Source organism: Triplophysa rosa, linkage group LG24 (genome assembly GCF_024868665.1).
Source record: "Triplophysa rosa linkage group LG24, Trosa_1v2, whole genome shotgun sequence".
Taxonomy (NCBI): domain Eukaryota; kingdom Metazoa; phylum Chordata; class Actinopteri; order Cypriniformes; family Nemacheilidae; genus Triplophysa; species Triplophysa rosa.
The window spans coordinates 8,681,579-8,706,919 of NC_079913.1; the positions used below are offsets into that span (position 1 = coordinate 8,681,579).

The 25,341-nt window shown below is 37.0% G+C and overlaps 2 protein-coding genes across 2 annotated transcripts; both read right to left on the reverse strand.

Annotated features, from left to right (window-relative positions):
- Positions 1 to 1,082: 1,082 nt before the first annotated feature.
- On the reverse strand, positions 1,083 to 17,369 carry cradd (CASP2 and RIPK1 domain containing adaptor with death domain). The gene is made up of 2 exons (XM_057324010.1): positions 16,828 to 17,369; positions 1,083 to 2,692 (listed from the first exon to the last, which is right to left on the reverse strand). The coding sequence occupies exons 1-2, from the start codon at positions 17,135 to 17,137 to the stop codon at positions 2,397 to 2,399; spliced, it is 606 nt and encodes a 201-aa protein (XP_057179993.1). The 5' UTR covers positions 17,138 to 17,369; the 3' UTR covers positions 1,083 to 2,396.
- Positions 17,370 to 20,169: 2,800 nt separating this feature from the next.
- On the reverse strand, positions 20,170 to 25,335 carry socs2 (suppressor of cytokine signaling 2). The gene is made up of 3 exons (XM_057324011.1): positions 24,894 to 25,335; positions 24,124 to 24,373; positions 20,170 to 22,610 (listed from the first exon to the last, which is right to left on the reverse strand). Exons 2-3 carry the CDS (start codon positions 24,248 to 24,250, stop codon positions 22,147 to 22,149), a joined length of 591 nt encoding a protein of 196 aa, XP_057179994.1. The 5' UTR covers positions 24,251 to 24,373; positions 24,894 to 25,335; the 3' UTR covers positions 20,170 to 22,146.
- Between the last annotated feature and the right edge of the window lie 6 nt (positions 25,336 to 25,341).

Consider the following 25,341-nt stretch of genomic DNA (forward strand, 5'->3'; position numbering starts at 1 on the left):
TGTCGCGCTACTTTAAATGCTTTTCCAGGCTCTTTATGCTTCTCAACTTGAACATTTAATTTATGGATCAACTAAAATGCTGACTGTCTCCTGACTCCTGCGGTAGAATGTGCCGAGAGTCCTACTCAATTTCCACATATTCATATTCTCAACATTCTCAAGAGCTACTTTAAAGTTTTGCCACCAAACATTTATGCCCATGGAGGCATTTTATATGCCAAAAAATGCTTTTATGGGGACGATGTGTTTTTGCACCGCATGCTAATTTTATGAACCACTGGTCTGCACGTACATCATTTTACGGGTATGTACTCAACCGTCCCATCTGAAGTTTGAGATTACAATCCCCTGTGAATTTCCGAGAAGTCCGGCACAGAAAAACACGCTAAGCTGAATTTCAAACCCTTCCCTGGAAGCTGGGAACTCAGAGGACTCAAGAGTGCCTGCGTGTGTGTGAGTGTCAGGTGTGTAAGCGAGATCTTTGTTTGTGGGTGTTTTGTAAAAGACAGTCAAATCTTCCAGACATTCAAAAGAAAGAAAGAGAAGATGCTTTTACTTACATAAAAACACCGCGGGTGGGTCAACGCGCGTGTTATCGGTTTAAAAGCGCAAGAGGGTCTTCGTGACGTCATAGTTGTGACATTATCCGTTCACCTCAGGGACAATGGAGGCTGTTGATGGCCATTTATATTTAACTAGGTAAGTCAATTATACATCAAAGTAAACTCAATTTCTAGGAAGGCATTCAAAGTCTCAGGACCTGCCAGTATTACCACCCAGATGATAAAGCAAAATGATGATAAAACAAAAACAAGACCTTATTCGTACAACACACATAGAGTAATGCATCTTTTTGAGGCAGAAATTGTCTTTCTCGGGCAGGTCCTCAATCATGGAAAATGCATCATGCCCTGACCCTAACCATGCGTCTGTTGTTTATATACACACACAATCTAGGGGGCGAGCCCTCCCTCACCCTTCTTGTTAAGAATGATGACATATACTATTAACCACACAAACACACTTTGGATTAATAAGTGAGCGAATAGGAAATGACCTGTGTCATATTAAACACACACCTGATCTGTAAATATTGATTGCACTTTATGTAAACAGCAATGAATAAAAACAGCCAGTGACAGATTGAGGGGAAAAAACTGCAGCTGTTAGAAATAAACAAATGCAAGAGAGTGGGTTATTTGGAAACATTGATGATCAATTATTTGGAAAACGTAAGTGATATATTGTGTAAAAATATAAATAGCATTTGGTAAATTGGTCTGGGTACTGTGTATATTAATTTTGTATTTATAAAAACATACACATACATGCATATATTTAAGAAGAATATCAAAATTACTAAACATTTAAATATAATGTAAATTATTGGTAAATATAAACAAATACATGTAAATATTTCCTAAATATGTACTGTACACATTCTGTATGTGTTTATAAATTCAAAAGGCACAGTACACAGACATACAGTATATCATGTAAACACAAACTTTTATTCTGGATGCGATTAATCGTGATTAATCATTTGACAGCCCTAATTGTTTTTATCTTAATAGTAGACTATCTTACTTTTCTTACAATACATAAATTAGTCGATTACAACTTAAAAAACACATGCCAAAAACAAGACCAAATACGCAACGTTACATTATTAATGCACATATTATTATGATTAATCTGCAGTCCAAGTTACATGGAATTCAAATATGTTTGTGAATCTGGCCAACTCTACGCCCTTCCAAATCACATTTTTGTTTTAGTTCCTGAGAAACCAGAGCGTTTAGCCAAAAGGCATTAACATATATCCGGTAAAAATAAGATCAGTTGCCCAGACAAGCCATTATTTATAGTGTTGTCAACATTAAATACACACAAACCCAGACCGACAGATACTTTGCACAGGCCTCATGAAAACAACACTGACACTTCCTTAAAAAAAAACGTGGCGTTTCAGTTTCACAAGAGAGTTATTACTGGGTGGAAGGGGTGGGCAGAGCAGCCCCGTTTTGAATGAGAAGTCAAATATTTGACCGCACATGAATCGCATAAATCAACAAGGTACATGGTTTCCAACACAGATTACATCAAGTGTTAGCGCTGGGCAAATATTGGCACCTTGAGTTTTTTAATAACTTGATGTAAATCCATTGTTATTCAACATATTTTCAATAATCATTATCAATGTTTTCAATCATTTTAACCCCAGAAATGGAAGGGGTCAAACTAGTTTTCCCAGATTCTGCCCATTTCCATTTGGTTAAGATAAAACTATGATTGGCTATAGGTATCCCTGCACATTAATCGGAGCTAGAAAATATTTTAACATTAAAAAACAACATAGTCATAGATTCTTCTCAAATGTTACTTGCGATGTGTCATCACACAAACACCTGTTGAAGGACAGACGGTGGAATATCTGCGGCCTGCAGGCTCTGGAGCAGCCGTTGCACCGTGGCCTTTCTTCCGTTCCTCTGCGTCCACATCACAAGACCAGCCAGCACCTGGCTCTGAATCGAAAGGGGGTGGTCGGCACAGCAGCGATACAGATCTGCCGAGGAAAGGCCCAGGTCCAGCAGGACCGACTTCCACTCGGGACCGAGACATGCAGCCAGATGGTTCAGATGCTGTGTGGTTGGGACTGTCGAAAGGATGTGGTCAGGAAGGCCACATTGACCTGAAAACAAAGATGAAATGAATTATGAGTCACACATATGCTATTGTGTATTATACTGCATACTAAAATAATTATGATACAAACAGATACCATAAATTGGGTAAATGTTGCTAGGAATTTTTTAAAAATGTATATCGCACTGCAAAAGCAGCTTTACATGCATATAGCAATAGTTACTGTAAAAAATAACAAAAATAAAATAAATATAATGTCTAAATGATTTTATAATGTTTTAATTAAATGTTTTTTGATCTCTATTCAGATTTAATTATATAATTACATATAACGGCAAATAAACTTTAAATGTGTTTAAATGAAAGTTATTAATATTGGAAGAAAAAAAACTAGAAGCAATTTTAAAAAAAACTGAAAACCTAGTATATGACTCAGCAACCTTTTTTGTCAAATACAAAAATGATTTAGGAGGTGGTGACCTCAACATCCAATCTTTTCTGCCTGCCCAGCGTAAAAGACACGTCATTGTTTTTGTCCGGTGAGAATAAAGATGGGCTTTATTTGAGCAGTGGGGATGAACGGAGCAAAGGTCAGTTTGACAGTTTGTTTTGAGTGTTCCCAAATTCTTCACAAATCAAGGACGTCCATTGATTTCTGTGGTGAGGTGACAGGAGTGGCCACACTCACCCATGAGAAAAACAACTCTCCATATCTAGGACCTGTTTTTAATGTTTCACTAACACACTTGGATAGGTAGTTAGGAGAAAGTCTTTTCACAAACTTAACTTCCGGTAAACCTCCGCAAAAATCTATAACTATTAAATAGTTTGAATTTAATTAAATATAATTAATATATAATAAAAAAATAATATAAATCAATATTGCTATGAATTAAATATAAAATCAATTGTAATATTATAAACGAACACAGTTCGAACACGTTGGGCGTCTTATACTCCATTAGTAAGTTAATTTTCCAATATAATACAGTGTTGTTTTTTGAGCATCCTGACCAGCCTGACATTGCTTAACCAATGGTAAAGAGCAGAGTGTTTGGGAAACCTGTTTGAACGTACTAATATTTTCTATAAATTCATTTAAAATTGTTCCACATTTTGAGAAAATTAAACAGGGCTGGGGAGTAACGAAATACATATAACGATGTTACGTATTTAAAATACAAAATATGAGTAACTGTGTTTCGTTACAGTTACATTTAAAAAAGATGGTAATCAAATTACAGTTAGAGCCGAAAAGTATTTTAAATGACCAAAGTGATTACTTTATCTGAATAAAGGCACATGAATGTCTTGGTACATAGAATAAAAAATAACAAAAAAGCAACATTTTGAACATTTTCAGTGGCGTGAATTTTTTTTGTTGAGTTCTCATTCTCCAAGAAAGAAAGAATAATAAAGAAAGTGGGGTGTGCACACTTTAATAATCAAAAATAATGCAGAACCCTTGATCTGAGGGGGTCAGTACCCTGAAGATGGTGTAAGGGTAGTCTAGCGTAGCCAGACCTTCAGTTCAGTTCATACTGAAGGTCTGGAACTTATCGCCGCTTTCTTTGGCCAAGGCCCGCCCAAATGATTAACAGGTAAAGCAACCAATCACGTTTCGTGCCGCGACATGTTTAGAGGCGTGGAAATGTCCCCGCAGTAACAGACCGGTGTAAATTCCCGAATGTGTCAAAAGTTAACAGCAACAAAATGATTATAAGTTTATGCAGTGAACCTCGCATACTTTTAAGAATTAAGCGTTTAGTCGATCGTGATGAATTCCTATAGCAACCGTTGTAAACACGACAGCTTACTTCTTAGATCAGACGGCTTCGTGTTGTTTTCAGGCGGACCGTTAAAGAACGCGACACGCACGTCTCCAAGAAATCCTGTGAAATTCAACCAATCAGATGACGACCAGAAAAGTGTGCCTTATGCATCAGACGTTCAGCGGGCGTGACGTCTGAGGCTGAGACTAGAGTAAGGGTAATAAAACCCAACTTCTTTAGCAAGTCCATAACAAGTCTATTTATAGAAATGTGTGCATAGAGGCACACAAAATCTTAAGAAAAGAAGTTAATAAAAGCACACAGACCCATGCAAGTGTATCTGTTTGTGCTTCGGTAGCTCTGTGTGTGTGAGAGAGAATTTCCTAAAACAGCCCTCTCTATCGCTCTCTCTAGAAAAAGCAAATTCGTAAATTTTGGGGAGGGTGAAAGTGAACTGCCCACACGCGGCCTCTAGGGAACAGCGAGCGAAAATTCCACGAAATCTCCCAATAAACAGAAGCATGACGTCAGTTGCTCATTTATCTGAATTTAAAAAGCGACAGTAACATTTTTAGTTATTTCTGAGACCCTAACAAACAGGTTTCCACCCACGAAAGCTATAATCACCATCCTAATGTGAACCTGTAGGCTTTAAAGGTCTAACCCATTATGTGCATCACATTGTCCTTCACAATGACATGAATAGTACAATGTCCACTTCTCCTGTTTCCTACCGAGGGGGAGGCAGACCAGGGTTCATTGAGGACATTCAGGTTTAAACTCAGCACAGATGCAGGATGTGTAGACAGATCATGTGAATCACATAGGAATAACTGAAACATTTCAGTACATTCAATTACTTTAGTTTATTACTTAAAGGAACAGTTCACCCAAAACAAAAAATTCTGTCATCATTTACTCACCCTTAAATTGTTTCAAATCTGTATGAATTTCTTTGTTCTGATGAACACAAAAGAAGATATTTTGATATGTTTGGAAGAATGCTTGTAACCAAGCAGTTATTGGCCACCATGGACTACTATAGTAGGAAAAATTGATTTATACATTTCTTTGTTCTGTTGAACACAAAAGAAGATATTTTGAAGAATATAGGAAAGCAAACAGTTCTGGGGCAATGGTGTCCAAGAACTGTTCGGTTACAAGTAGGGCTGGGCGATAAAACTATAATGATATCGACAATAAACCTTTATCAATAACGATAGAGAAATGTTCAATATAACGCTCCAAACTTAACATGACATGAAGTTCTGTCGCATAACAATCTATAAAATCGTTTATAAAATCATTTCAGAGGCAAATCGTGACACAAATACGCATTCTGTAGCGGACCAATACAGTTCTTCTCTTTAGCGCCCCCAGTGGACTTTTGTGTCTCAAAACTGTAGCAATATGTACTAGGGATGTGCAAGAATATTCAAATATTCGAATATTTGATCCGCAATAACTATTCGAATATTAAAAATGCTATTAGAATATTCCTATTTTTCATAAGAATAAAACTGCGTCACCACAAGGTTAAGTTACTGTTACAGAAGACCTTAGAGTCAGGTCTTATTTAACGCTTCTTCACTTCTTCTGTGATGATTTTTTAATGTACAGAAAATATAAAAAATCATTTGTATGTGTTCCTAAATCTTTGTTCACTCAGATTGCAAGCTAGTTTAAATATTTGAAGTTTACACACTGGATGCCCGGATCGCGTTTTATGCTCGGCTCACATCACCATATTAAAATGTTTCCAAACTGGTGAGCCACAGAATTCGTTAACATTACTTACATTAGGTATAAAAATATCAACGTAAAATTAAATGATTAACAACAATAATTCATTTATTACCATTACTTGTTTGCAACGGTTGTTCTTAGTGAATTCATAATCGTTCGTTAAAAATATATTAAGTAGGCCCTAATGCTAATTTCAACAACTTGAAACATGAAAATGTACATTTCACTGCAACAAATGTTAATGAATTTGGCCTTAACATAAGACTGGTACCTTTTTCCATACCTAAAAGCAAGAATTTTCCTTCTAGAAGTTCAAATAGGGTCGTCGCCTTCAAGTTACAGCCTGTAGGCCAAAAATAAATTTGCACGGATGCTTTTTTTGTTCGTTTTAAAACGCGCTGTAATTCCTTACCTTAGTTGAAATAAATAGGCCTACCTTATTTATTGATGCAAATCCAATGCAAAGCTAAACAAGACAGACACTGACCGTGAACGACAGAGAAAACAATATTTATATGAGTGCTGATCAGCAGAATATATTCCTCAGATGACGGTCACGTAATCAGGGAATCAAGCACTATGGCTCCGTCTTTGTTGCGGGGTATTTTTTAGGATCTTAACAGTCGGCATGGAGGTATCAAGCCCGTTTACTTTATTTATTATCAACATTATAAACAATAAAGCCAGATATTCTTGTCAGATCTGGGTTTTGTTACCGGAAGTTAGAGAAGAGCAGCGCGTTTCTATGCTGTCGGCTTGTTAACCGTCGGCTTGTTGAACAGACTTTCACCAGAGTAAAATAGACCAATATGCTTGTTTTTCTTATCAAGAACATATAAAACAAAATAAACAAGATAACCATATATCACAGACTGTCGATATACATTGCGTTTTGTTCGTTTTGTTTTGTCTGTTTTCTTTTTGTATTATACCGTTCCGCGCAGGTTTAAATGCAGTTTTTATGTATTTTTCTATTTTTTCAACATAAAAAACGATATACAGGATATAATATTAATGCATTATGAATATTTAATGATAATTATAAGCTTGATGTGAAATTGTGACTAAATAAAAACGTAACAAATTACGTCATTATTAACTTAATTTAAATAAACCAATATTCAAATATTCGTTTTTTATGAGCTCAAATTTTCGAATATGAAATTATTGAAAAATGCCCATCCCTAATATGTACCTGATTGTACGTATTTTGTGGCGCTGCAAAAAGTGTACAGAGGTACGTATTTCATACAAGACCAGGTTGCCTTTTTAGCTGTATAGCCCAGCCCTAGTTACAAGCATTCCTCCAAATATCTTTCTCTGTGTCATCAGAACAAAGACATTTTTACAGATTTGGAACAACGTGAGGGTGAGTAAATGATGACATAATTTTTAGTTTTGGGTGAACTGTCTCTTTAAATACATTTTGGTGATTTAAAAATCTATACTAAAATCTATAACTACAGTCTATATAATCTATAACTATAGTGGTTTTCTATACATTTTGTCTATACGTTGTCATAATCATACAATCAAAAGGAAATTGAACATCTGATTTCAGTAATTCTGTCTCTAGTACATTTTCCACCTCATTCATTGACTCAATAACACAATCCAAGTAAGAACTTCCAGTTAAATAACTGAACGTGCTTGAAGCTGAAAATAGTGCAGATTGAAAGATAAGATTACAATGCTTTCCAACGGAAATTTCCAGTCAAAAATATATGGAGGACGTAGACTGGGCATTCTGTGTGTAACCAATGACATAATGACTTTAGCTAAAACGCACCTAATTCTGTGAAAAATCCATGGGTTTGGAAAAGGATAATAAACCCTGAACCAAGGTTACCTAATATACATAATGATGCAAAGAAATGTTGTTATTCGTCAGGTGACTGGCATCATTGTCAAGGGCACACTATGGGGTGAGAGGCGGAATGGGTTGGTCAGAACAGTTCTAGGGGTGCCGATTTTCTCTTAAAACCATGTTGTTCTTTTATATTAAGCTCAGCAACGTGGCCTAAATTTTTCTAAAAGACCGCAGATGTGTTAACAAATAACAAAAAACAAAAATGCAAAACAGAAATAATCCCCTTTGTTGAAATGGATGTCTAGGAAAAACTGATGACATTGCTTCTGTGTCCTTAAAAGACCCTGTAACCCTTGGCTTTGGATACAAATACAAATAGGTACAGCTCTGAGTTTAACTTAACTTTGTCTGTGCGGTAAAATGAATGGGGACACAAAAAACGCATTATATTGTGTATGAAAAACCTTCGTTCAAAACAACATGTGGATGATTAAATGAGAAAAGAAAGTAATTTTAACATTTTCCCTCCACTTTAAATATCTGACCTCTCATTAACACACCCCATCTCTGTCCGTCATTCTGAGCTTTTGCTTAACTTCTTTCTTCACATCTAAGTAAGATTCTTAACAGATGCGGCACACTCAGGAATCACATTTGGATTTTATGGGCCAGCTGGAATGGCACAGCACCGCGGCGCTGCTCAGAGCTTCCACATTTTGACAGGAAGACTCTCCTCGAGCCAATGTTCCTGGAAATCAGACTGTACTAGAAGTGGGTGGGGAAAAGGGGGGAGGAGAATGAATGTGAGGTTCCAACAAAAACACATGAGCAGCACTGTGCTGGCTTGTTTCAAGATCAAATTATTAAAAGCGGCTCCGCCCGTCTGTGGGAGAGGTGGAGAAGGGCCGAGTCGCACGAGGAGAGAGGCTTTTCCCGAAACTGCTTCTCAGTGAAAACAAATAAGAAATGAACTTACTGTATGTACGCTCAATGTTGCGTTTTGTAGGAATTGTTTACCTAGACATTACAATTCTCTCAATGAGAGTGTTTACATGCACAGTCTGACTCCGATTATGACACGCAAAACGTGTATGACATGGAAACGTCTTTATTGGCTTTCTGTCAGTTTTCTTCATGTGCGCATGTCTGACTGCATAATATTACATATAAATATAATATATGATGTACCAGGGCTGTACAGTGCGACATATATGTCGCACATGCTACGAAAAAGCCGAAATTTACCAGTGTAGCATGCGTGCGATACAGTTTTGCACGTGTTTTTGACAGAGCCGCTGGTTTGTGTGAGGTGTGTTTGTAGCAGTGCTGTGTGTGATGTAAATCAATGGTATTTTAGTTGTTTTTGTGTTTAAAACTTCTTTCCTGCTGCACCGAGTCCATATTTAGAGCCCTGTGATTTCCGTGATGTGGAAACATTGAAGGAATAGCGGAGGCGCTATCCAGCTTTTTAAATACACTGCTCCAAAAAATTAAGGGAACACCTAAATCACACTATACAAGATCTCAATTTACTGGATTTAGGTCTGGGAAACGTGAGGGCCAGTTAATGGCATCAATGCCTTCAGCGTCCAGAAACTGCCTACAGACTCTGGTCACATGAGGTCGGGCATTATCATGCACCAGGAGGGCTCTGCACTGCACAAGCATAAGATCTGACAATAGATCTGAGGATTTCTTCCCGATGCTTCATAGCACGTGGAGGTCTGTGAGACCCTCTGAGGATGGTCCTCCCCAGACCACCCTTGTTGTTGCCTCTCAAGTGTACCTGTTGTCACTTTTAATTGCACCAAATTTTTTTGAGCAGTGTATGTCACCTGCATGTTTTGCGTGAATGAGCTGCACAGTTTAACGCATTACTACACGCAAGTGACGCCAGTGCATTTGTTTGCGTCTCTGTATGAGGACATGAACTCCATCTCCAGAGCTGATCTGAAAGTTTATTTCATAAGCATTTCACTGTTAGAGAAAAGATATCGCCAACCACACACTCTTTGCGACGACCAGTCAAAATAAAAGTCTGGTAAACATGAACATCCGGATTAAAAACACTGTATTGTATTATAATATGTACTATAATAAATTGTAGTACTCTTGCAGTAAACTGATAAACTATAAACACTAGAGTATACTTATATTTACTAATATTAATAATATTTTAATATATACATAAAAAATAATATATGAAAAACACCATTGTATCTGCAAAAGGAGGAATATTACTGCAGTTTACCATTGTAAATAATATAATAGTATACTACAGTATGTGGACAAATATATAATTATTGTATAGTAAAAGAATGGAAAACACAGAACTAAGAAAAATTAACCAGAACCAGTGCTACGTGCAAAAAAAGTTAATGTACAGCCCTGTGTATTACATACTACATCTAATAGAAATAACAGCAAATTGATGCATAAAAGTCTGCTCTCGAATCATGCATTTAATGTAGAAATGGCAAAATTGAAAAAAGTTGAAGACACAAAAATACAGCTTCTGACAAATTTCCCTCCGGCATTTTTAATTACTATGGGATCTGACAAATCTCAAAATCCCATGTAAGCACATTTTTCCACGAAGCTGGTTTATTTATTTGCATGTTAACACATGAAAACAGGTTTCTTTTATAAGCTGATTTTTGACAGATATCCGCCTGTTTTGTGCATGTAAACACACTCATTATCAAATTACAAAATCAGTATGCAGTACTTTTTGGTTCAACACGAAAGTACTTTTGATTCTGCTCTTGCCACACAATAACAGTTCATAGCAACCAGTGGCTGTCAAGCTCCACAAAGGACCAAAAATGAAAGATAATCTGTGAAAACAACTTAAATTTTAATTGATTTGGAAATCTTGAAATATAGCGTGCCGTGTATGAAGTCTTTCATAGTCTTTGCTGGTGACATGGGTTTACATGGTTAAAGCAAACATACAGAAACGTGACAAATATCCGAGATGAATCGGCAGCTGGCTGGCATTATACAGCACTACTAATAATGCATAAGGGATTGACCTGAAGCTATAGGACAACGCAAATACAGCTGTGCAAATAAATGACACTAAAATCGATCGGGCCAGTGCTGTATTGTCATGGAAATTTATCATTTGTACGTTTTTAAGACTTGCCTACTTAAATATTCCCAAGAAGAAGCAAAACGGTTCTCACGTGCTGTTTGAGATACGCGCGCAGCCGGAATGCCGCATCTGACAATGCGCAAAATACTGAATTGAGTTCTCTTTACGTCTTCTTACGCTTAATCTGACATATCGACACAAAATTATGCCAAATTGCCAATATTACAAAGTATACTTGTAAAAAGTAATCAATTGTGTCTAACGGGAACAAAACGCATGTGGAAACAAAACACGTGTGTTACATTATATTAGGGCTGTGTATTGGCAAGTGCCTCCCGATACGATACATATCACGATAGATGGGTCACGATACAATGTATATGTATTTCGATACGATACACATTTGCGATATATTGTACTACTTTAAATAGAAAATGTAAAAAGTAGAGCTAGAAATACAACATGCTGTGCATCACCGGGGGTTTTCTGTAAGGATAAGTGTAAAAACATCCCTTACCTCTGCAGAGTGGCCATTATGTGCGATGCATGGACCTTTAGATCAGAGGTTTGGGTTCCCAAACTGTGGATTGCGCCCCTCAAGTGGGTAGCACAGGGGAATAAGTTGGGTCACGCACGTCACTTGGCTGTTCTGGTGCATTACAGTTAAAACAATGAACATGGCAGTGTTTCCCACAGGATTTTGAGAGACGCTGGTGACGTCACATACATAATTAGCATATGTGTGATGTCATCAGGTCATGTTCACTAATTAGCATATTTGTGACGTCATCACGTCGTGTTTGCGTAAAGTGATAAACGCTGTTTATCTTCTAGTTAATCGATCACAGATACAGTCACTATCACGGATGGATGAAAAATAGCAAAATGTGACACCAAATATACTTGGGCGGCCACTAATATACATGGTGCGGCCCGCCCAAGTACATGCATTGTATGGGAAACACTGAAAACCCCTGGTTCATACGTGCTGTAAATGCGCTGGTGTCACATCCATGAAAGCACAATAAAAATACTTTTCTTAATAAACTTTTTGTCTAATGCACTGCAGTAGCCAAGTGACTTGTGCCATGACTTGAAAAGCCTACAAACAGCATTATTTTATATAACTCATTACTTCATGACTTATTTTGAAAACCAAAGCACACCCACACATCAGCTCTGAGAGCTCCAAGCCTCCTTATATTTTTCGCCATGCTCGCTTCCACTTACTTTTGGCCTTATGTATATGACATGATTTAAAAAAAAATATCGATCGTAGAGGTATCACTATCGATACACTATCGGAAAAAAAAATTGCGATAGTTACATGTATTGATATTTTTGCACAGCCCTACATTATATTAGATCCGTGCTTCTCTTAAAGAGGCAGCACCATAATAAAAGTCTCAGTTCTGTTCATCAAACAACAAAGAGAAAAAACATTCACTGCTCTTCACTGATTAAATTATAACTTTAGTAAGGTTAAATCAATATTATAATTAATACAGTGAAGACTATAAAGTATTTACATTATTTAATTTCTGTACCTGATAAATGCTATGATTAGACCAATCTAAAACACCTAAAATGCACTGATTATTTGTAAGTTTGCTTTATTACACTTATCTGTGCTATTGCACATACTTTGATCACTTGATCTTATTTGATTACTTACTGATTAGTTGTTTTCAACAATAGTTGAAATCTTTTAGTTATAGGCTAATTGTGACACTGCCGTCGGTCCCTAGTTTGTTTTCTCCGTTTTTGCCCCAGGATGTTCTTCCCCACGCCCCCTCAGAGTCCCTCATTGACATTTGCACCTGTTCGTCATCATTGACTGTCACCTGTACCCCATCATCCTCGTTATCCGGATGTATATGTACACTACATGTACTCTCCTTTGCCCATTGTGTTTTGTCAGGTCTTGTTGTAAATTAGTCTTTATCTAGTGCCAAACCCTTATCCCGTGGATGTTTTTGCTAGTGTTATCTTGTCCAGTGGATGTTTTGCTCGTGTTTGTACCTTGTTCTGTGGATTACTTGGACTTGGACTTTTTGGATTACCTTGTTTTTGAAAGTTTTCACCCTGTGGATTATGTTTTTGTGGATTACCCTTTTTGTTCCTGTTTCCAGTTTTGTTTTATTAAATTCATTCACCTTCATTTCTCACCTGTGGCAGGGTCTTTCGTCCAGTGAACTGTTACACTAATAGTTTTTATGGTATCATATACGCTTATTTATTAAGATTACATAGGTAAAAAAACAAGAAGCAAATAACTAGATATTATTTAACACTTTTTTTGTGGTAGGGCCAGTGAAAATTTTGGCGGGGCCAGTAAAAATTGGAATCCCTTGCCCGACTGGGCCAGTAGAAAAAATCCTTAGCGTTGAGCCCTGTAATGTAATCTTCAGAATTTCGTTAATGCGAGGTGATATTACCATCACACAATCGGTATCAGTGTCGGTATCAATGGAGAAATTTAGTATCAGTGCATCTTTAGTAAAAAAAAACAATAATAAATGTTTTTCACCAAATTATGAACAATATAAAACTATAATAAACAAAAACATAGTTTTAAAACGCAACTTTTAATCAGTGTTTTGATAATTCTTGAATGTTGTTTTTAATTTGGCTGAATTACCAACATTTATGCAAATTTAAGGCATAGATGTAAAACCTCTTACGTAACACAAAAAAGCAGAATATTTCCAATATCACTTAATTTCATATTTTCGGCAAAACCAATTTTAATCATTACATAAACTATGATCTGTCGTCCATCTCTTTCCTTTTGCTGTAGTGGAAGTATAGATGAAATTTATTTACAGAAGTTAGTCACAAAACGCATCGACTTGTAAACTGCCTAAAACGCAGAACGTAATACTTCAGGTGTAAGCATTCTGACAACATGTGTGCTTCTCTTAAGACAAATTTGCATAGATTTACTTAAAGCCAGAATCTCAAAAATAAACATGCAAATAAACACGACCTACAGGTGTACAAATGGGGAAGTCGTGTTCTCAGTTGTCTAATACAGAATCAGTAAAGCAGGTAATAAGAGCGCAAAAAGGTTTGTTAAGGATTGGGCTTTGTTAAACACAAACACAACACGTGTTTTCATTAACGTCCCCATGACGCTGCAGTTTTGGGGGCTGTCAAAATGACGGAGATTAAAAGCGAGCTAGAAAAACACGTTTCCATGCTGACGTAATGACATTGCTGTCAAGATCTAAATTCATAAGGAACAAATACTGTATGAAACTGGAAACGCAAAACAAAGCGTTGTGATAGTCCGTGTCTGCAAAAGACCTCTAAAGGGAAAGATCCTATAAAGCTAAGAAGAGTCCTAAATTAAAACAAGGATTACAGTGAGTGCGAAGAATGTTTGCTCAGAGTAACGCTTGTCCTCGACTTCCTAGAAATTAGCAGGCCCGGGCGACCCCGCCCACCCCCCCCCCATTTCTTTTATTCCCTCTCTCACTTTCTCTAACCCCACCCCATCCCCCAATTTATCATTATCTGAACCACAGTGAGTCAATAAAATCTTTAGCTCAGTAACTGGAGACAGGAGGGAGAGGGGCCAACAAACGGCTTTGATTATATTTTTCCTAGAAAGGAGGATGCTCGGCGAGAGTGCAGGGCCTGTGCCAAGAATTAATGCTGCTTTCATGGAAAACCAGGGCAGCGTACCAAGCCTGCCTTAGCCTTGAGAGATTCAAAACACAACTTAAGTTCCTTTTTTTTTTACCTCTCTCCCTCGTTCTGTTTTTCTTTTTACATCTTGTTTTTTTAAGAGGGTAGGGGTTTGTACTACACACTATAAAGGGGAGAATGTGACTGTGGGGGATGTTAGTTCTAAAAAACATCATAAAAATATCATAAAACACATTATATGCCCATTCAGCAAAACAGCAGCTGAGACATCAAAAATGTATATTTTGTGAGCTTTAGTTTTGTTTCGCTCGGCTGGTGTGCACGTAAATAATTCATGTCACAGACTGTATATGCAAAGGCGTTGGTTTTTCAAGTCCAAGTCACATGGAAATTTGCTATGGTTCATGTACATTTGTTTTAAGTCTTCTGCTTGAATTACTAGAATTGGTAAAAAAGGGTTTAGCGTTGGGTATTATAACGCAGCAGTAGTTAGTTATAGCACTTATTATTTAACCATCCGGTCAGCATAACTCAGTGTTTCTCAAACTTTGGAGGTAGGGAAGGGTTCCGAGCTCCACCTGTCCCCAATTGCCACAACAAAATGGTAATAAACTTTGTCCACTGTTTGTCTTGGTTTTGTCTGCTGGTGAAGAATTTCCGGTTTTCTTTTCATTCCATGTCACAAACGCCGATGGCTGATTGACATGACGATGTTGAGCTGGCATCGTGATTCCAACAAATGTTTCACTTTCGTCACGTGACTCTCGCTGCTCGTTGTAAACGACTATGAACAAGGCTGAGAGGCATAAAACCTGCTTGCACTGTACAGATCAGACTAGCCTGACTTTATAACTGCGCAGCACGCATTGTATAAAGAAGACGCGCCTCACTTTATAACTCTTTTACTGAATATAACATCAGAATAAGAATACAACCGTGAAGCTCGTGCTGTACAGATGCCTGAATTGATAACTGCCCAGCTCGCCCTGTTTAAAGATGTGTCTCTGCGCAGCCAGATGCGCCTCACTTTAAAATGCCGCAGGGCGACAGGACGCCCAACCCTAACCCATACCATGGATTAATATTAAATACCATGGATTAATATTTACAAAATAGTGGAAAATCTCTTGACTTCCATCAGCAGAAAACAAGAGATATTTTAAAGAATGTTGGTAACCAAACAACACTGGCAACACTGTGCCCATTGACTTCCACTGCATGGGCACAAAACCACAGATTTCTGAAAATATCTTTTGTGTTCCACACAAATGACAACTGATTTTTTTTCGGATGAAATATCCCTTTAATAATCTTTTAATATTCTATTAATTTATAATCTTTTATATTCTACATTTATAAGGCCCTACTGTGTATTGTTCAATCCCAGAGATATGTGGGTCCCAATATGGCTCTATATGCAAATTGTAGAACTGTTCACATTTTTAATGGATGAAATCCAAATTTAGGTCACTTTGCATACAGTTGATAGTTTTTGTATTTAGAGCAATGTCTGCAAAAGTTGTATTAAGGTTGTGTCAGCTTGCTGTAGTAAAATTTAAAGATACCATAGTATTACAAGAAAAAAATATTTAGTATACTATTATTTACTATAGCAAACCATAGTAAAAATTTCAAGACACTAGTGTTTTTGAACTATTTAGTATACTACACTACTATAGAAAACTAAAGTATTCTCAAATTTACAATAGGTAATACTACAGATTATTATGGTATACACCTATAATATTCTATTATAAAACAGTTTAATTACAATATTACAATTTACAACAGTAAATACTGAAGTATCCTACAATATATTTATTGTGGGTTTTGTCAGCCTAGCTCACTTTTGTCCCCTAACTAATCCTGTGTTTGAGACCTCGGATTTAGGATAGTTTTATTTTAAGTTTATCATGTAATATGTTGTTTAATATTCATCTTTAACGTTACTTAAATACCAAATGTTACTTAATCCAGACGTTTTCTTCCGGGTTTGAGGTGGGAAAAATCGTAAATCCGAGGTGTCTGGATTCTGGAACGCAGCATTACTACAGCTCGACTCGCACATCTCTCTCACTCACACATGCACATGACAGGGTCACCTGTGAAGGGCGGAGGATGCTCGCTGTCTTTTTCGTCACACAGTTGCAGTAAAGAGTCTTTGATCCAGGGAAACTCTTTCTCTAGAGATTTGATAAAATGATGGAAAGCGCGCGAGCCGCGCGTGGGTAGAATATCCAGCAGCTTGAACACTTTCCTTCTGTTAGATGACTCGCACTGAATTTCCTCTAAATGGCTCAGTGTTAAGATGTCCTCCTGATATAAATACTGAACGATCGCGTCGTCCACTAAAATCTCATCGGCCAACTGCAGCCGCTGAGAACGAAGCAACTTTTTATGTTTGGGATCCATCTTTAAAGAATAAAAAAGCCGAAATCTGTTGAATGTTGTGCAAAACAGTTTGCCCAATAAGGATTGTTTCTAAACAAACGGTAAACACAAACAAACACTTCACTCGCCATTAATTATTGTTAGTAAATAACCATAAATTAGTCTGTGTAAAACAATATACATATTTATGAGAGAAACATAACACCTTGACGCGGTTGTGCACTACAAATGGCTTTTCCGCGTCATACCACATCATTTTCTCCCGGCTGGAAACAAAGCGCAGGCGGAACGAATATTTGGAACATTGTTCCGCATCTATCAGTGTCCACAAATCGTATAAATGCGTATATTTGTTTGTGAAATACTGCTCTAGTTTAATACATTCTTTGTAGCCAACACCAGTCTAATGTCGTACATTATAATATATGTTTAGTGAATCCAAATAGTAATTTTAAATAATTTTCTAGACACTAGTCTAATAGTTTTCCTGTATTTTGTTTCGATTGGTTATTACTTGTATTACCATATTTTACTACAAATGTCATACATAAACTATATGGTTAATGTGGTAAGACCATAGTAAATGTGTGTTTACTATGGTTTACTAGAAATAAAAACCTAAAATGATGCTTACAACAATTAAATTATGGTTAAAATACATTTAAAAAAATAACTTTTATTTTATTTAAAATTTTCTATTACAAACAAAAATGGTGACACTGACCAATCGCGACTGTTCAATGGTTTCTTCTCTTTTAATGTTCTGCAATTTCTTTTCTTTTCTAAAACACATTCATCATCATTCTTTCCAGTTGGTTCAGTTATTGTTTTACAGAGCAACAGTTGTTCCAGGAAAAGAAGATTATTTGAATATCATGGCACCTGTGAGCTACAAAAAGCTGGATGTATGGATGTAAATCCTCTTTGTTTTTTTATTTGCATGTCTAATCCTCAGGGTCCCTGCCCTTTGCGATGTTCAGACTCAACAATGTTGCTATGTCCTCACATAATCTCCAATATTTTCTATTCATTACATTTGTAACATGGCATCCTATAAAGGCATCTCCATTCAGCACGTTATACACTAAGCCATTTAAAATCTGTAAGAAAGGATTTGCCCATCAGAGAATCCATTTTTTATCTATTAATCTAAAGATTAGCTATAATCTATTTTTTAATTTTATGGACTTTGAGCTAAATTGCAAACACCTACAGTGCCGATTAAGGACATGGATATTTGTGGAAAAATGCCTTGTTCAGTTTCAATCGTTGCATGCAAAAAATCTGGCTGCCACTGAGTGACTAACATATTTTTTGTCAGTTAAATTCATAATTATCTCGTATTATTTCCTCTGATGATATCTCTTGATTATCTCACTTTGTTGTGGATTATGCCAATGTGGGTTTGAATATGGCACCACACCTCTCCCATACTTTAATTCAAAGTTTAGATATTATCTTTTGATATATTATCTCTTGGGCTGCAAAGGATCTCACGTGTGCTTTGATGAAGCATGACTTGCATTGCAAGATCAGGCTAGTCTTTATCAAACAGAAAACAATGTGCCAATGTCAGTCTTGTAAATGCTATTTGTTGAGTTTCTTTCTGAGTACAGATTGTGTGTGGTAATTCCAACAGCAAACGCTTCTAAACTGTCCTGTTTACATGAGCTGTAAAGATGTTCATCAAGCCAGAGTCAGGTATGGCCATGTACAAATGCAAGCCTGTAAATAATTGTTATTTCAGATTTAAAGATATTAAGAAATTTATGCACTATAGGTTTTAATGAAACTTGAAGAAGATTGATGTTCTATTCAATTCAATTCAATTTTATTTATATAGCGCTTTTCACAATGTGCATTGTTCCAAAGCAGCTTTACAGGAGAAAATAAGAAAAACTGAAAAACACAAAAAAGGTAAAAAACAGCACAGTGAATGGTGTTTATAGAACAATCAAGATTATTCTAGTAAATAATATCTAATAAATGCAGTCTCCCGGTGGTTTATTTAGAATATTTTGCATTAAGTGAATGCTTGGTTGAAGAGATGTGTCTTTAATCCAGATTTAAATTGGGAGAGTGTGTCTGACCCTCGAATAGTATCGGGAAGGCTATTCCAGAGTTTAGGTGAGAAAGCTCTACCCCCTTTGGTGGATTTAGTTATTCTAGGTGTTATCAAAAGTCTGGAGTTTTGAGATCTTAGAGAGCCTGATGGCTTGTAGTGTGGTAGAAGCTCTGTTATGTAGGTAGGGGCTAAACCGTTTAAGGCTTTATAAGTGATTAATAGAACTTTAAAGTCAATACGATACTTAATGGGTAACCAGTGAAGGGTTGATAACATTGGGGTTATGTGATCGTATTTTCTGGACCTGGTTAGAACTCTGGCAGCTGCATTCTGAACTAACTGTAGTTTGTTTATTGATGCTGCAGGACAACCACTAAGCAGTGCATTACAGTAGTCAAGTCTTGAGGTCACAAATGCATGAATAAGCTTTTCTGCGTCAGACACACATAAAATATTTCGTAATTTGCCAACATTTCTAAGGTGGAAGAAGGCTGTTTTTGTGACATTTGAGATGTGATTTTTAAATGACAGGTTGTTAAATTTGAAAAAAAAATCTCATTGCTGTAGACACATAGGACTAATGAATGAATGATGAAAATGTGAAATACTAAAGTAAACAAACATTTCCATACAAGCGCCTCACATCCATTGTGTTTTTGGTGACTGATATAAATGTAATCCTAATAAAACCATGCAAAAAATGTATTTTGTTATATGTTCTGAATATTATAAATACTGCATTATAGAAAGTGGGGTTTAGAAAAGGCTTGAGAGTTTGCCAGATGGCCAAACTGTGGGTGTGTGACCTTGATGATGGGTGTTATTACCAGTTCTGCAGATGATTGGCTCATTCAGTGAATTCGTTCAGAACAAACAATAACAAAAACAGTGTTCCCTAGATTTCAAAATTTGAGAATGGATTGTTCACCTCTTGACTTCAACATACATTTCCTAACATCAAAAATGACACTCACCAAATATGAATTAAAGCTTTGCTTTTATTTCTCACTTTTCGGGAGACAGTTTATTCACTCCTCTTCCAGAACAATGTTGTAAAATGATTTAATGGAAATTTGTAGCGACAAAAAGATTAAATTAGACATATGTAAGATTCCCACCCAAACTATGTCATTAAGGAAGACATCGAGAGAAACAACATCATTATACTGAATTTTCTAATGATTCTAGTGATGTACACTATTATCTATTTCTCTGATATATTTATCGCTAATGTGGATGGTTGGTTACTTTACACTGTATTTCTGTACAGTATTTCACAGTTGGGAACTTATACTCTGAATGGCGTAAAAATAACACTTTTGTAATTTACTGTAAATCTTAACATAGTAAAATTGCGAACAAGAACAAGACATTTTCTTACTTGCTCCGAAAAAGCACAAGAGCATCCGATATTGGCAAATGTAAAAATTCTTAAAATTTATAACTTACATATTTAAAACAGTCTCTCAAATTTGTTTTTTAATAAAATGTTGAACAGTAAAAATACTGCAGTCCAAATAATAGTAATTTATGGCAAACTGTTCTGCTAATGTCAAGAAAGTTCATTTTTACAGTGCAGATGGGTAAAACATGTTGGTTTAATTCGGCGGATTGGTACGAGGTGGATTTTCAACTATTTTGTGTCCATTTTATGACTAAATTTGAAATTTGTTACTGGGGATGCCAATAGTATAACTACTAGTATTCAATTTCAGAGCAATGCTATTGGGGTAATACTATTAAAATATGTTACTTGAAAGGCTAAATCATGGAAAAGACCCATAGAAGGTGCATAAATTGAGCATTCAAGCGAATGGAGACTAAAGCACTGAGCAGCCAATGTTTGAAGGTACATACCAATTTTGTTAAACCAAAATAGAAAGGAGGATAGTGAGCATTTCGAATGGAAAATGCAATTTTCCCTTTAGTCTTCTCACAAACACCAATGTGGAGAGAGTAAAAATTAGCAACTGAAATGAATATAAATCAAACTTCAGATTTAGCAAATTCCTTTGGTCTGTCAAACAATTCCAGAATCAAATATTCTCTTTACTTGACCAATCAGCATGCAGGTTTATCAAGACGCCCTCCTGAGGTAGGATTATCACAGGCCAAAACTTGTTGACCATTCGTAACCAAAGCAGAAATAAACCATCCTGCTAAATTACCTCTTGGTTCAACACATGTCGGTGAAATATTTATAAGTTGCGCAACTTTAACACAAAACGGCAACTTCATTTTTGGCAAACTGTTCTATTGTGTAATCCTGTACATTAAACCTTACGTTTTTTGGTATCGTTTCAGTTTTGAATTGTTTAATGCATGCTAGTTATTTTACAGTAAATTGTTATTTTCAATTGGGTTTCAGTAGTAGTAATTCAACCGTGATATCACAAATCATCACAACGACACCAATTTCGGTACGTATATCACATCTCAAGGTGCTTACCACTACTCAGCAGTTCCTCGGGCTAAACGTTCTCAACCAATGAGAATTCTCAATCAAGACGCAGAAAACAGTTCAACGTATCATTTTGTCTACAACTACAGTACAAAATATAACGTGAATATTAAGCGAATAAAAACAGTCAAAAACCGAAAACGTACAGTTTCCCATGTGTCAAACATGGGATGAAAAGTATCTCAGACACTTGCATTAAAACACGCACGTGGCCAAATCTTGAGGTGTTACGTACATCTGACAGGTAAGACAGATGTCTATGTAGGCCAGTATGCCCCCCCACACACAAAGACAAACACACTCACTCATTAAAAACTGACTGTAGAATATCTACAGGCTATAAACGTGTTAAATGCTCTATGAAGGACACTTAACATTATTGTGATTTTCTGTGTAGTCCTTGGGCACACGAGGAAGAATCAGGTAAATAATCACAAATATCAAGACTTAATTTCACTGATTCCATGAAACCCAGCACTCTTGGTCATTGCTGTCCTCAGGTTTCTATACGTTGTAGGTATAGTCTGTTAAATAGTCCTTCAGCCTGTTTGGCAATGGAAGTTCCCGAACCTGCCGCGTGGTCTTGTTGATGGCGATTCGACACATATGTTGCAGAGATGGTATAGATGTATACACAGGAGTTGTCAGTAGTAGCTGCACTGTGCCATTGGACGGGGCAAGAGGAGTCCTCCCCTTACAAGACGTCCTGGACAGCTGAACGTAGTGCTCCACGAGATGCACCACGCTGTCAAACTGCTTGAGTTTGGACTTGACCAGCACCACAGAGTCCAGCTTGAACTTGCCGTCCTTGAATTCGATCCGCAAGTTGGTGGGTCCGGCAGACGTCATGGCGGAGATGGTGAAGAGGTAGTCCCTCTGAGAGCTGTCTCGGACCAGAAACGTGCCTTCTGACGTATCCTGCAGGATCTCCTTGGCTCCGTTGGCTGTCAGGCTGCCCCAATACCAGCCTGCTTCCAAGAAAAGAACAGAAAGATCCACATGGTCACTCGTATCTTCTTCCACTGTATCTGTTTCAGTGGTTTGCTTGTGTAACATAAGACCATAACATGCTCCTCTAAGAACATGCTTACAATATTAACAGCGCGAGGCTAAACACGGCTAGTTATATACTCTGAAAAGACCAGGGCTATGCTGCTCAGACTACTGCGTTTTATCGATCTTCTTTTTTTCTTTCTTATCATTCTTAACTGAGACACTGCAATGAGCGGAGCTATAAGGAGCACAATAAAGACCTTTATGTTTATATAGAATACTATGCGAATTCAAGTCTGTAAATGCAGCAAAAACCACTTTAATGAGCTGTAAACTAAACATTTTGTCCTTTTAATGTAATTGAAAATATTAGAGACAACAACACACACACATAAAATATCTTGCCCAAATTTTTTAAATACACTATCTGACTGGAGAATGTTTTTCATTTTTTGATGGCAGATGCTTGACAGATGTAAACACTCACTGAAATTCCACATCCCTTTTCTCCGAAGCAAACAAACATTGATCTTGTTACACAGCTTGTCAGGTAGTTTAAAAAAATGCTGCATATGGTACTGGTAACATTAAAACTTAACTGTTTTGCTCACATTGAAAACAATTATCTAATGTCATTTAATATCACTATTGTTACTTAGACCCATAATTATCTAATAGTCAGTCTGAATACTTAAACTAATGCAAGTCATTTAAAGGGTTACAATAGGTTGAAATAACAACTACTTGTACTCATGCATGACATCACGTCAGATGTACGTTGTTATGCCCTATACAGTACAATAGCCTAATCTGCTTGTTAAAGGAGACACACCCTGACACAAACGAATGAAATCAGACAAAGATGCAATTGAGGTAAAAGCATGAAACATAACAAAACTATACGCACGGTCTTTTGTTTCAAAAAAAGCGAACGTAAACAGTGAAGGTTTTGTCGTGACATTCTTTCTTGCGTTCACTTGCATGCTTTACATACTTTATTATTGCCATTCATCTCTGAAATTTTCCATTATTATTTTACGACTTCCTTAGAAAAACCAACACCACCCAGTCAGACCCAAATGAGATGAAACCAAATGAAGTGAATGCATAATAGGCAGTTTCATAACATGGCCTTCGGCGGTGCTGAGACAACGTTTTCAACCATACAACATTCCGACAACAAAAGCAAAGCTGTCTGAAAATAAACACGGCCACAATTTAATTTGCTAAAACATGACAAGTATTTATATTACCACGAGCGCTGTCCGTTACGCGTTGATTTATGAGTCTAAAGTAGCCTTAAATGGACCAATATTGTTTCTTAATTGATTTTTAGATGTTTAAGTTATCTGGGCTTATTTATCTTATCACGTTTATGGCGCATTTAATTTTGTTATATAAATCCAATATGTTGTGTCTTGCAAAGCATTCAATTCAGTAAGTGTTAGGAGCGAATAAAAAAGCATGGATGTAGAAACAAGCGTTTACCGGTATTTTCGAGGTCTCTCATGGCAGTGGCTATGCGACTCTGATCGGACTCCGCGACTTGGGTTTCGGTTTGCGAGCTCCTTTCATTCTCGATGCTTTCCGTGGAGTCAGATGAGTGACAGGTCATTGGAGAACCGCGTTCTGCATCCAGTCAATGTCTATAATTATCCCTCAAAGACTCTGACAATTAACCAAAACACGTGAGAAGTCTTCCACGGCGTCCCTGGACCTTTTGTATGGGTGCGCCGACCTGAAAATGCAACATTTCCGATGAGAAAATGTCAGAATTCATTTAAACATTGAAACGTTTAAAATAAGAAGTGATAATTGGCCATTACGCGTAATCTCACTTGAGCAAAGGTCAGAACCTCTGTTGATCAAATAGGGGATTTTTTAAAATCTTTTCTCAAATCTTTTATTGAAAAGATCAACAGAAAAAACAATGAAGGGGACGAAATTATTCGTTATTAAAAGTCCGTCTTGTTGCGTGAATTGGGCACGTGTAGGTCTGCCTCTAGAAGAGCGAAATACGCAGAACTGCCTCTCTAGGAAACCGCATTGACGGATTTTAACCTCCTGTGAAAAAAAATGTTTTTTTCTTCCAAATTGTTTATCTATATTTTTAACGTGCAAATGAATACCCTACATCACAATGGGAAGTCGTCTGATAGCTGACGATTTAGACATAATGAAAACGCGACCAAATAAAGAAAAACCTATGGCAAACTTGAGACAGAAAGCGACAGTGAGAGAAAGCGCACATCACTTACCTTTTGTCTCAATGAAAGCAAAAAGCAACGTCCAGCTCGTTTCACGTTACAGGCGTTCAGTTGGACCATGGTTTAGATTATACCCATCATTTATTAATGAAATGATGCCGGAAAAGGGTGATCAGTTTACTGACCAGTGCACCTTGATGTTCGGCAGACTGACTTTGGCATTTTGCGCTGTGGGGGAGATGGCTTGCAATTCCGCGGGCGCGTTTTTAATATTTGCATTGATTCTTTCGGGAGCGACACTCCACAAAAGGCGACGCACTGTCCGTCTCGCGACGTCTGCGAGCGCTCCGCTCGCGCCGTGCGTCAAAACGCGTTACAGCGCGCCAAGAGAGCGGGACACATATAATTAGGCTGTTCTCTCCTGCAGAGAAGTGATATTCCAACAAATCGTTTTTTTCTGCTCTGTGTTTGTGTGTGTGCGCGCTCGTCGTTGGCTTAA